This window comes from Acomys minous, assembly GCF_964271855.1.
Source record: "Acomys minous genome assembly, chromosome: 12".
Taxonomy (NCBI): domain Eukaryota; kingdom Metazoa; phylum Chordata; class Mammalia; order Rodentia; family Muridae; genus Acomys; species Acomys minous.
Genome location: NC_140493.1, coordinates 83,230,863 through 83,243,111, shown reverse-complemented (window position 1 = coordinate 83,243,111; position 12,249 = coordinate 83,230,863). Strand labels below are relative to the sequence as shown.

The window sequence follows — 12,249 nt, the reverse complement described above, 5'->3', positions numbered from 1 at the left end:
GTAGGTAGTGCCAGCCCTGGTAATTGGTCCTGGGTTGTATAAGAAAGCGAGCTGAGCAAGCCATGGGCAGCAAGTCAGTAAGCAGCACCTCTCCATGGCCTGTGTGCCTCTAGGTTCCTGCCTGGAGGTCCTGCCCTGGCTTCCCTCACTGTAGAGTACAGGCTGAGAGTTGTAGGCTGGAATAAAGTCTTTCCTCCTCAGTTACATTTGGTCACGGTGTTTACAATAGCAATAGAAACCCTAACTAATATACCACCTTAGCCTATTTGGAAAGCTCCAAGCCAATGAGACCTCCTGTCTCAAAAAACAAGGTTGAAAGTAACATTACTGAGGAATAACAGCTGACACCGTCCTCTAGTGCCCATGCATAGATGGGTTCCCATACATACCAAAATTGTGACAAAGTTTACCAGCCTTCTTATACTATAGCAGTAAGTGCAATAAAGTAATGCACCATTGTGCATTGTGTGAAAAATAAAGGATTATTAAATCATAAAGAACAAAGCAATCAGGTCCACATGAAATTCAAAGAGATTATAGGCAGGCACAAAGTACTTACAGATAATCCTAGGAAGACAAAACCACTGAGATCATCATGTATAAGGAACAGAAGATGATTAAAACAGAAAAATTAAAGGTGAAAAGTGCATGAAATTGGTGAGGTTATTGAGGTTATTGTACTGAATTCAGTACAAGAACTTGACACTGCCTTCCCGTGAGATTTATAGATACTGATATTCATGTTTGTAGAAGATTATGAAATTTCATGGCTAGAATAAGTACATTATAATACACACCATAATTCCAATCTCTCTACCTTTGCTTTGTTCCAAATAATATCTTTCTCATTTCCAATTAAATCCTACTATTGTTTAAATGATAACCAGATCTAGCTCTTTTCCAAGAATTTCCTGACTATAATAGTTTCGGCAAATATTGCCATATTTCACATATTTGTAGCCCTGTTGTGTTGTAGTGCCTTGTAGTCTTTTTCTGTGTTCTCTTTTATTGATGAGATTGGATATCTCTTCACTCATAATACCTACCTGCTTAAGTCCTCATTTTTTGCCATATAGGAAAGAACATACATCTTTTCTCAGCTGTTACTGATTTCCAGGAAGAAGCACCCACAACAAAAGACAGTTCAATAAGAGGGTTTTACGTCTCCCAGAAGCCTTCAGCAATGAAAACCCTGATAATCAGGGGAAGCTCTATACAGTTATGGCTAGTTTTAGAACAGAGACTGGCCAGTGGCCAGCGTGTGTTGTAGAAGGATGGCTAGGCGGTGGGGATGTGATATGACCTAATAGTAAGGGAGAATTTCAAAAGGCTGCTTCAGATAATAGTGTACCGTTAGATCAATTGTTAGAAGCATACAGTAGATGGAAAATATAAGGCAAGGTAAACTGTGATAAAATTATATACAGATAACTTTTAAACACAGATCACTATATAAAGTAAAACTTAACTTGTACAAAATTATGTAATAAGTGTAAGTTATACATAAGCACCACATTCAGAGGAAAACCTTCTCAAAAAACCCACACACATTGGTAATAGTGATTGTCCCCGTAGCAGTGGTTCTCCACATCAGACGTATAATTTTCCTCTGCAGAGGACAGTTGGCAGGATCTACCATGTTGGTTGTCAATAGAAGCCCATATCCAGAGTCCCAACCAAGACTAAAACTTATATCCTGAAACTCTATGTCCTAAAATTTAAATAATATTTTTATTAACTTGTAAGTCAAATTTTTGCTAGCAAACGTGTAAAATATGTCTCATTTTACATATAGCTATAGGAATTTAAATTAACATATTTCATTTCTGATACTGTGACAAAATGAAGATGTGAAAACAAGTTCTGTTAAGAATGTAGGAGGCTAGGGTTGTGTACATGTTGCTGGCATGTGTACATGAGTACACATAGTTGAAGAACAATTCAGCAGTAGTAAAGTTGATAATATGCCCTATGACTCAGTACCTCCTCTTACATGCATATACAGTAGAAAAATGTCCATGCATCTACAAAAGAAGACATGTAAAATGTCTTATAGTAAAAATCGTGCAGCAACTATAAATATCTACCAATCAGATAGGGATAATAAATGATAATATATCCATTCAATGAGGTACCACAAAGTAAATGAGAGCTACATATGTAGGCAATATTGAACAACTGTGAACTCACTAAGATAAAATAAAATTAATTTGTAATTATCCTTTTAGATTGCACACTGTATAAAACGTATATGCACAAATTAAAATGAACAGTATTTAGGGGACATATACTTAAATACTAAGTAATATTAAAGAATAGACAAGAAGAATGTAATCACCTTAGGATAGCATTTACTGTGAAGAACAATAGAGGAAGCTTTCAACTCAATGTATAGTCTAATTTCTTGAAAATATGTGTACATTTTAAACAAATACCTTTGAATATTTTAAGATAGCCAAGTATTTAGGTTTTCTTTGTATTTTTATTGTAACTTTTTAAGGTGAAAAGAATACCTTGAACATACACAAACCCTAAAAATCCCATATGTTGTATAAACAATACTTATGGCTTTGATAGGGTAGAAGGATGGTACTAGACCAACCTTAAAAACACTTGAAGAATCTTTCCTGATACTATGTCTTCTTCCTATTTCCTTCCACTGTGCCCAGTCAGTTGTGTGTCTGTATGATAAATGCCTTTAGTGATAATGTGTCCTCTATAACTTGCATTAGATAAAATACCATACTTGTAATTATTACACATTATGCTCACCTTAAAGACCGTATGGGTTTTGAGGGTAGAGACCATACGTTATTTGTTGATATTATTGCACAGTTATGTGCCTGACAAACAGTAAGCACCAAATAAGTAATTGTTAAAGAGGTGGTGAGTATTTGAACATTCTCCACATGGAGAAGAAACTTGTCAGGGATAATTACCTTTAATAAAGTTGGTTTCCTTTTAGCTTTATTGTGACTGACACTGTGTGTGCCCTTACTGAAATCCACTGATAGGGTAGTCAGTCAGTTCTTATGCATTAAAATTAGTTTGGGGTATATAGAACTAGAGAATCCCAAATAGCAGTGGTCTCCATTGGAAACTTGATATTATTGCTATAAAAAAAAAAGTCCAGAAGAAAATAACTAGAGAAAAGCACAAAGGTTCCAAGAACAGAGACACACATTCCAACTTTTCAGATAGACTCCCATTCCACCATCATTGCTGAGTTTCCTATAGACTGTCTATTCCACCATCATTGCTGAGTTTCCTGTAGACTGTCTATTTCACCATCATTGCTGAGTTTCCTATAGACTGTCTATTTCACCATCATTGCTGAGTTTCCTGTAGACTGTCTATTTCACCATCATTGCTGAGTTTCCTATAGACTGTCTATTTCACCATCATTGCTGAGTTTCCTGTAGACTGTCTATTCCACCATCATTGCTGAGTTTCCTGCAGACTGTCTATTTCACCATCATTGTTGAGTTTCCTGTAGACTGTCTATTCCACCATCATTGCTGAGTTTCCTGTAGACTGTCTATTTCACCATCATTGCTGAGTTTCCTGTAGACTGTCTATTCCACCATCATTGTTGAGTTTCCTGTAGACTGTCTATTCCACCATCATTGCTGAGTTTCCTATAGACTGTCTATTCCACCATCATTGCTGAGTTTCCTGTAGACTGTCTATTTCACCATCATTGCTGAGTTTCCTATAGACTGTCTATTCCACCATCATTGCTGAGTTTCCTGTAGACTGTCTAGTCCACCATCATTGTTGAGGTGTTTGTAGACTGTCTAGTCCACCATCATTGATGAGGTGTTTGTAGACTGTCTAGTCCACCATCATTATTGAGATACCTGTAGACTGTCTATTCCACCTTCATTGTTGACCTTCCTTGTGAGTCAAGGTAGCTGATCACTTGTCTTTCTTTTCTCCCCTTTTACTAAGTCAAAGGGGAGAAGCACTTACTCTACTTTAATAGGAGACTTCCTCCGTGTTCTCCTGCACTTCCACACAGGCTGGCACATAGCCCAGGACCTCATCAAGGGCAAAGTGGACTGCAGATGTCTTTTAGTAGAAACTTCTAGATGGTTCTATCTAAGGCCAAGGAACATGGGAAAGACAGTGGAGTACATGTAGGAGTGTCTACATTTTTATTTTAAAGGCAGATGTTACTGTACCCAAAGAAAAGAGCCCAAGAGAGAAATGGGTGTCAGGAAAAACTTGCTTAGTTTCTGTTTGTGAAAGTGTAGCTCCAAACCAGCCAAAATTAAGGGTATTTTCCATTTAACCCACTTCTATCAACTTCAGTTTTATTCTCTAACGACCAAATGTCTTTATGTTTTTTGAGTGTTATCTATAAATTTGACTTCAGTTAAATCTTCCTATTATTTTTCTTCTGTAAAATCACATACAATAGAAAATCATTTTATTTCTGGTCCTACAGCCATGTTTGTAAATCTGGCATTAGCTAGGGCATTTGCCCTGGTACAGGGGCAGGTGGCAGATTAAAGAAGGTAATATATGATTCCTAAACAAAAAGTTAACCTACTTATAAATATACATAGAACCTATAGTTAATCTACAGTCAATAGGCTTTCCATGGGATCCAATTCTGATCACAGCTCCCCTTGTTGATTTTGTTTTCTACTGCATTGTAAAATATAGTTCTAGTCAAAAGTTTTACCCCAGAGGTTTGAAAATTGTTTAACCTAAGTCCATTTCCTTCCAGGCCCTCAATTACCTCGGTGTCCAGCCAACAAAGGAACAACATGAAGCCCTGAGACAGCAAGTCCAGGCCGACTCAAAGGGGACAGTGTCCTTCGGAGGTAATGTCTTAAGCGCATCATCTTGTATTGTCACAGGCAATTGGTAGACAGTATTATGACTTATTTTCATTGAGAGCACTTTCTCCTTAGAGAGAGTGAAAAGGTACACCATGCTACTTCAGATTCCTTAATTGGTGCTTCAAAAATTGCGTTTGTTCCTGCCCTGCCTGGGTCAGCAGAAGGGAGACCTTGGTCAGAGCCCATCAGCTCTAAACGTCATGAGCCAATCCCATTCTCTTCTCAAGGTTTATTTATTGACTAAACTTTGCTTTAATAATAACAAAAGAAATAATAGAGTATAGAAATTATCATTTCACTACTATGGAGATTACATCTATTTCCTTTTTTCAGCTAGTGGAGTAGGAAGCTTTTGTGGTACTGCGTAATTATTCTTAGAGATGGCATAATGCACCAGCGTTTCTACTCTTGGCATATTGACGGTTTCTCAGTAGCTGTTATTATAAATCTATACTTATTACAGCTTTTATAAATAGGCATTTATACTTTCAAATGAAGCAATTTCTTCTCTTTTTTAATAGGATAAATCCTCAAATGGTTTGGAATTTCCATACCTATCACTAAGTTACCTTACAAAAACTGTTCCTATATGTTTATCCTACTACACAGAAATATTTGAATAGATTGGCTACTTTCTGGTCCTCATAACATTTGTTCTATAGTTCACATAATAAATGTAACATTGTATCTTTTTAAAACATCTTTAGTAAAATAAAGAAATTCACCTCTTATTTTTGCAATGAGTAAAAAAAAGATATTTGGGGTTTCATCTCTTGAAGATCACTCCTCAAATAATAGTAACAGGAAACAGAAATATAGATGTGTGTGTGTGTGTGTGTGTGTGTGTGTGTGTGTGTGTGCACACACATACACATACCACTACAACAGAAACCCTTACAACTCATGAGGGCAGAGATGGTGCAGAGAGGGCAGTAAATACACCAGTGTGCAGAGGCAGGTGAGTCCAGGCATGTGTAGATGGAGGCCGCCCAGGGAGGGCAAGCTGGCGTGAAGCACCAGGTGTGAGTGTAGGCTGGTTTACGCTGTGCATTGAAATCAGAGTTCTTCGAAATATCTGATACGGATAGTTATCCATGCTGCTTTTTTACCTTCCTCAAGCATTGTAGCACCTATTGCTCCCAGCAGAAAGAAATATATTTCATTGAGAAATTAAACTGGAGATATTGTGGAATTATATATACTAGCAGCAAGGGAATTTGGGGACGTCTGTGGTGAGTCATCGCTCAAAACATGTACCCAGATGCTCAGTGACATTTGCATCCATGTTTATAATCATAGCAGGAGATTAAGGCATGTCTCTAAAGAATCTAAACAAAAATGTCAGCAGCCCTCCAGATTGTTTTTCTACAGTAAAATAATCCTGCCAGTTGACAAAGCAAGTTATATGCACACAGTTTTCTAGTGCCTTATTGATTGTTAAATATAAACTCAAAATCAAAGGCTTCTGGATTTTGATAAAGTGACATAAAGTACAGAGCCCCAAAGTATCAGATGAACAGAAAGAAAAAAAGAAAGAAAAAAATGATAGTAGCAGAAGATAATTTTAGATAAACTAATTAATATCCTTAGGAAGACAAGAAAGGATAATGCACTCATGAAATAAGAGCAGAAATGTCTAAAGTCAGAACAGAGAACATTTGTAAGGACCTTTTGAAATTACAATATAATAGCTACAATTACAACTTGCTGAGGACACACAGGTGAGTGGGCTATCATAGTATCTGAAAGTTACGCACTGCTCTAGTAATTAACTTGCCAAGTGGCCTTGGTATGTTTAAGAAAGCCTGTCTCCTGTCTCGGGTCTGATTTGCTCATCTACAGAACAGGAAGAAGACCTGTCTCAGAGGACGGGGAGGAACAGTATGACGATGACCACGAAGCACATCCAGCTGTTATGTAAACACTGGCTGTTGCTGTTATTCTCAGCCCTTAGATTCTTTCACCCTAAAAAGCCATGTCATAATATTGCCTTTTTTTTCTTCTGCAGAACACACTTTATGCCTGATGTGAGACTCAGGGAATTCAATGTCTATGATATGTGTTTGCTTTATTGTATCTTAACTGAATTACATGACAAAGCTAACTGAAGTGAGATAAAAATGGCTTCTCTGTTATTTAAATGTATATTATATTTACCTGGCACTTTGGTCAGTGCTGTTTTATGATAACTTGTATAAATTAACCTATAGTTCATAATTTCAACTTCCCAGAGAAGAAAGTAATATTTGTTTAGATGAAAGTAAATACTATGTTCTTACCAAAATATGTTAATTTTAGATTTTGTCCAGGTTGCCAGAAATTTGTTTTGCTTGCAGTTGGATGAAGTAAATGTTGGTGTCCATGAAATCTCCAGCATCTTAGACTCACAGGTAGAGTGTGCTCTCTACAGCTGTATTGATTGAATTTAGGGCACAAGTCTTGAATGTTGGGGGTCCTGTATGATGCCATTTCTCCAGTATCCACTGGCTTTTGTTCATTTATTTTAAATTATTTAGTTATTACTTATGTGGATATGTGTACATGTAGGTGTGGATACACATGTGAGTTCCTGTATGCATGGACATGTTTATACATAAGTGTGGAAGCCAGAGGCCAACCGTGCTTGTCATTCCTCAGAAGGTAACCACTGGTTTGTTCAGACAGTTGTTCTCACTAGTCATTCTCAAGAACTCCAGCAGAGCGGCTAACTGGCCAGCTGGTCCCAAAAGTCTGATTGTCTTTCCCTGTCCATTGCCCCCACCTGAGGCTGCTAGCTTGAGCTCGGGTCCTTAGTCCTGTGCACCAAGTGCTTTGCACACTGAGCCATCTCCCCAGTCCCTCCCCTGGGATTTTTTTAAACATACTGTACAAATAAGGGCTGAGGATATGACTTGGGTGAATTACATGCACATAAGCGTAGAACCTGAGCCTGTGCCTCTAGCACGGACGTGAGAAGTAGAACTTGAGCACCCCTACTCACAGCCCACAGTCGGCAGACAGGATTTCTAGAACCTTGCTAGCCAATTGAGCTGAGGTGAAGAATTTGATGAGAGACCTGATTTCAAAAACCATGCTGGAGAACAATTGAGAAATATACTGATGTCAGCCTCTTACTTCCATATGCACATGCATGCGTATGCACATGTGCACACAGGTTCACAAACATACACCAAAGATTCTATGAACACATGTTCCTAGAAAAACTATGTGAAGCTACAGATTAATCAGAAGTAAAAGTTTTCTCAGCCCCTCGTGCTGCCTTCTATCCCTCAGTTCAGCCTTATTGCATCCTCCGTGTGGGAAGGTGTGATTATCATTAGGTAGCAACACAGAGTCACGTGTGTGCCCACTCCAGTCTGCCTGGACTCACCGTAATCGATGCACAGAAAAGTGCCTACTGGGCATACACACCCCATCTGAGCCATTCTTGTGAGACACAGTGTTAAATACAGACACAGCAGGACTGCAGGTCCTCTCCTCTACTTGGGTTCTATTTCAGTTACTAGTGACTAAACTTCCCTACTCAGAAGTCAGGGCAACCACACTTGGGCTCCCTAAAACAAAACAAAGTTTTGCCAGCGTTTATGTTGTAGTAAGATGGAATTATGATGCTCACTCACTTCTTAAGTCATTTGTTCTGCAGAACTTTGAAATTCGCTTCATCGAATTTTTCAGACCTTTCTGTTACAGATTGTTGGTATTTACTGTTTAAGGGAAACACTCAGCCTAGATATATGTAAGTTAAGTGCCTCATTAACTCAAAATGTATACTTGTTCATGTATATATGACTACTTGTCCTTGTTCCACTATCACTTAACAAGAGATCCTTCTCTGATTTTTCTATTGACTTGACATGCAAACTTAAGCATATAGTAAACATCTGACTAGGTGTGTATGTGTGTTCTTTGTGCCAGGCTCTATTCATTTATTTCTCTCTGCTAGGACATTATTTTGTAGCTACTTAATTCTGGGTTTGTTGATACTAATAAGCTAAGAATGTTACTAGCTTCTTCCTTTTGATATGAAACATGACATTTTAAATTATTTTGTCATGATATTAAGTATTTATGGTACTTTATTAGAATTACATTGAATTTATAGAATGGTTTGGATATGAACTAAGTATGACTTAATTTCCCATATTTATATCATTGTTCTTGTTTTGAGAAAAGTATGACATGTCCTATGTATCTTAAATATTTATATCAGTTTAATTACCAAATTTGCTATACTTTCTGATATATTAGAAAATAATTTTTGGGTTTTAATACTGGGTTTAAATTTCATGCCATGAAAATATAGTTAGATATATGTAACTATAAATATTGAATGTCTGCCTCTCTAGATTACTTTCTTGTGTTTTCCTACTTGACTCAATGGTTTATTATCATTGTATTTTTTTAGTTTCCAATGATTGTAATTATATGTAACAGTTAATTGTACGTGTAATAGAACCCAAACATAATAGGTTTTGGTGCTATAATTGCTCTTTTAAATTTATACATCAATACTTTATACTCAGAATTTTTGTCTTTATCTATTAGCTCTTTCTTTCTCTATATGCTTCTAATAGTATGCTGATAAACTTTATATTTAGAAATCTTATATTTTCAATTTTAGTTCAAGCTTATAAATAAAAATTTTCCTTTGTTTTTCCTCAGAAAATGTGCACACCAGCACACTCTCACAATTTTATTTAGAGCTCTAATTTTACTTGTGTATCTTTAATTATTATAATGAACTACCTAAGACAGGTTAGGGTTATCTAGCTGCCAGTTCTACAGTCACAGATCAAAGGCCAGGATTGTAGAGGGTCAATGAATGAACCTCTGGGGAAGGTCTATAGGCAGATGACATCACAAAGGAAGGAGCCTTCGTGAGAATAAGTGAGCGTGTTTTGAAAAGTCAAAAGGCAATGACCTTTCACTAAGCTTCATCTCCTGAAGACCCCCCACCTCATCACTGCACACTGAGGACCAAGTCTCCAAAACATGAATCCTTTAAAAACAAAGCATATCCAAACCACAGCCTGATTGCTTTTGAATAATAGTCTTATTGACAGGAGGCTTTAATACTGGCATTAGTTTATGTCTCTAGAAGTGCAGAGTCTAGATAGATGTGTGATTAACGTATTGCTAAAAATAAGTCTGATTCTCTTATTTAAAGATTACTCATACCATTTTAAACATTCCAGACCACTTTGTAGAAAATTAGATGTGTATGTATGCATATATGTAAGTATGTATTTTTTTTTAACCACTGGTCATTTGCACTTACCACTGTCACCCAAAAACCTAGCTGTTCCGTTACTCTATGGATAAAACCTGGCTTTCTCAGAATGAAGACACAAATCTATTAGGAATCCTGTGGTATATAGCATAACCTGCACTGTAGAAACCCCTGTCCGTCTGCTGATGCTGGTCTTGTGCACTTAACTCTGTAATGTTGCAGGCGGATGTTTCTCTTACTGCTAAGCAACTCTTAAGGTTTATGTGCCCTTTTCTCCAGCAAAGGTAGAGTGAGCTTTCGATGTGCCAGTAAAGCAGGTACCTGTATGAGCACGCAGAGCTTTCTGAGCAGCTGCAAAGCAATGCACGTGCTCTGAATGAGTAATTTGTTTCCTTCTTACCAATAGGATTTTAGAGCTGATAAGAAAGAGTGTTCTCAATCTGCAATACTTTGAAAGCAAAAGCACCATACTGATGGCAGTTGTGCAAGACGCTCTGTGTGCCAATGACTTCCTGTTGAGGCTGTAGATTAGAATGTTGTGTAATAGTTATTATTAATTTATGAAATTCTATTAGTTGCCTTCTGCTTATCATCACACAGAAGATATTACTGTCAAGTGTGGGCTTTCCTTTTTTTCTCCAATTGAATCCATAAGAATACATTTCTTCACCACAGTCACTTGTACAAGGAAAGAAGTCACTCAGAGCGCACACTGAATTCTCATTTAATGTTACCAAGTTCTATTTTATTAAAAATTTCATCTTGCAATTCACAAGTGAATAAAATACCACAATTTTAAAAGCATTTTATAAGTCACTGCTTGTTAAGTTGCTCACTAAATACAAATTAAAATCAAAGATATAGTTTTATTGTGTAAGTCCCAATAGTTTTTAAGTTCCGATGCAATGGAGTGCCTGCTCTGAAACAGTCAGTCTGTGGCAGATGATGTTGACAGTCTGTGAAGGTGGGAAATTCCACTATGGCTCTCCCCAGCGGCCTTAGTATCACAGTAAGAGGGTCTGGTTTATAATCATTTTACGTGGAATGCCTGTGTTCTTACATGTTCTCCTTCTGTGGCTGATAAAGACAGTTGATGCTTTTTCCGTTTTTGTGTCCAAAGCAGAGAGAGGAGTGGTACATTACTAGGAGGAGCCTATAAAGGGATCCAGTGGCCCTTTATCCATATTCGGGGTATTAGAATGAGCTTTTGATGTAAACAGAGCAAGAATTGGGCCATGGGCAGGAGACATAAATAATTAAGTAGTCCTGGTCACCCACCCATCCATGCTCGAACTCAGGCACTACAAGGTGGCCCTTGGAAGTCATCACCACAGGAGACTGGTTGCCATACGATGATCTGCTCCAGCGAACAGGCCCTGTGTTGTAGATACTTGTTTTCATTCGGGGGTGGTCTATCCTGTAGGCTCATTGTTGCTTGGGAGTAGATTCAGTCACTTGTCTCCAGTCCTGATGTCCCTGGACTGTAAGGCATTTTATTTTTTTATTAAATATTTTTACATATACATTTATATTATTACACATAGACAATAAACTACCTACCTCAAAAACCACAAAACAATCAGGAATTATATAAATGTTACTTCATAGTGTTTTGGCTATTTGTATTTGGCAGCCTTAAAGAAAACATCTTTCCTATCTTGGCGGGTCTAAAATTCTGAATGTAAATCAATATCTATCAAATCTCATCATTATCAACTTAAAACATCTTTCTAGACCTAAAATCATCTTGACCCCTAAACAACTAAGCTTAATTGTAAACTATCTGGTCTTCAATACCATCAGAGACTTGAAAAGGAATAAAATTAATTACCTGAATATACAGGAAGTGCAGGTTAGCAACTTCCCAAATGAGAAAATGACAGAGACAGTTTGCTGCCTGAACAGTCACCCAAAACTCTCTGTAATGTTAGAGCATCATCTTCAGCCTTCTGGCCCAATATATCTGACAGACATATTTTTCCAATCCCAATTGGTCCAGCATTTCAGACTGTCCTACACAGGACTCTAATTATGCCTGGAATTTCTCAACATTTAGAAACTGGGCCACAAATGCTATTCCTAGCATGTTTAACCAATTCCCCGATTTTATTTGGGTCCCTACAAAGGTATTATTCATCCCAAATCAGCTGGAAGAAACCTTAAGAGAGT

General features: G+C 37.4%; 1 protein-coding gene across 3 annotated transcripts in view; it reads left to right on the top strand.

Moving 5' to 3' along the window:
* Positions 1-12,249, top strand: part of STXBP4 (syntaxin binding protein 4) — a 134,339-nt gene that overhangs the window by 27,243 nt on the left and 94,847 nt on the right. For all 3 annotated transcript variants that reach the window (XM_084750199.1, XM_084750201.1, XM_084750200.1), the window contains 2 exons: positions 4,736-4,832; positions 7,149-7,240. In XM_084750199.1, the coding sequence (XP_084606325.1) occupies positions 4,736-4,832; positions 7,149-7,240 (189 nt within the window). The remainder of the gene's footprint in view (positions 1-4,735; positions 4,833-7,148; positions 7,241-12,249) is intronic.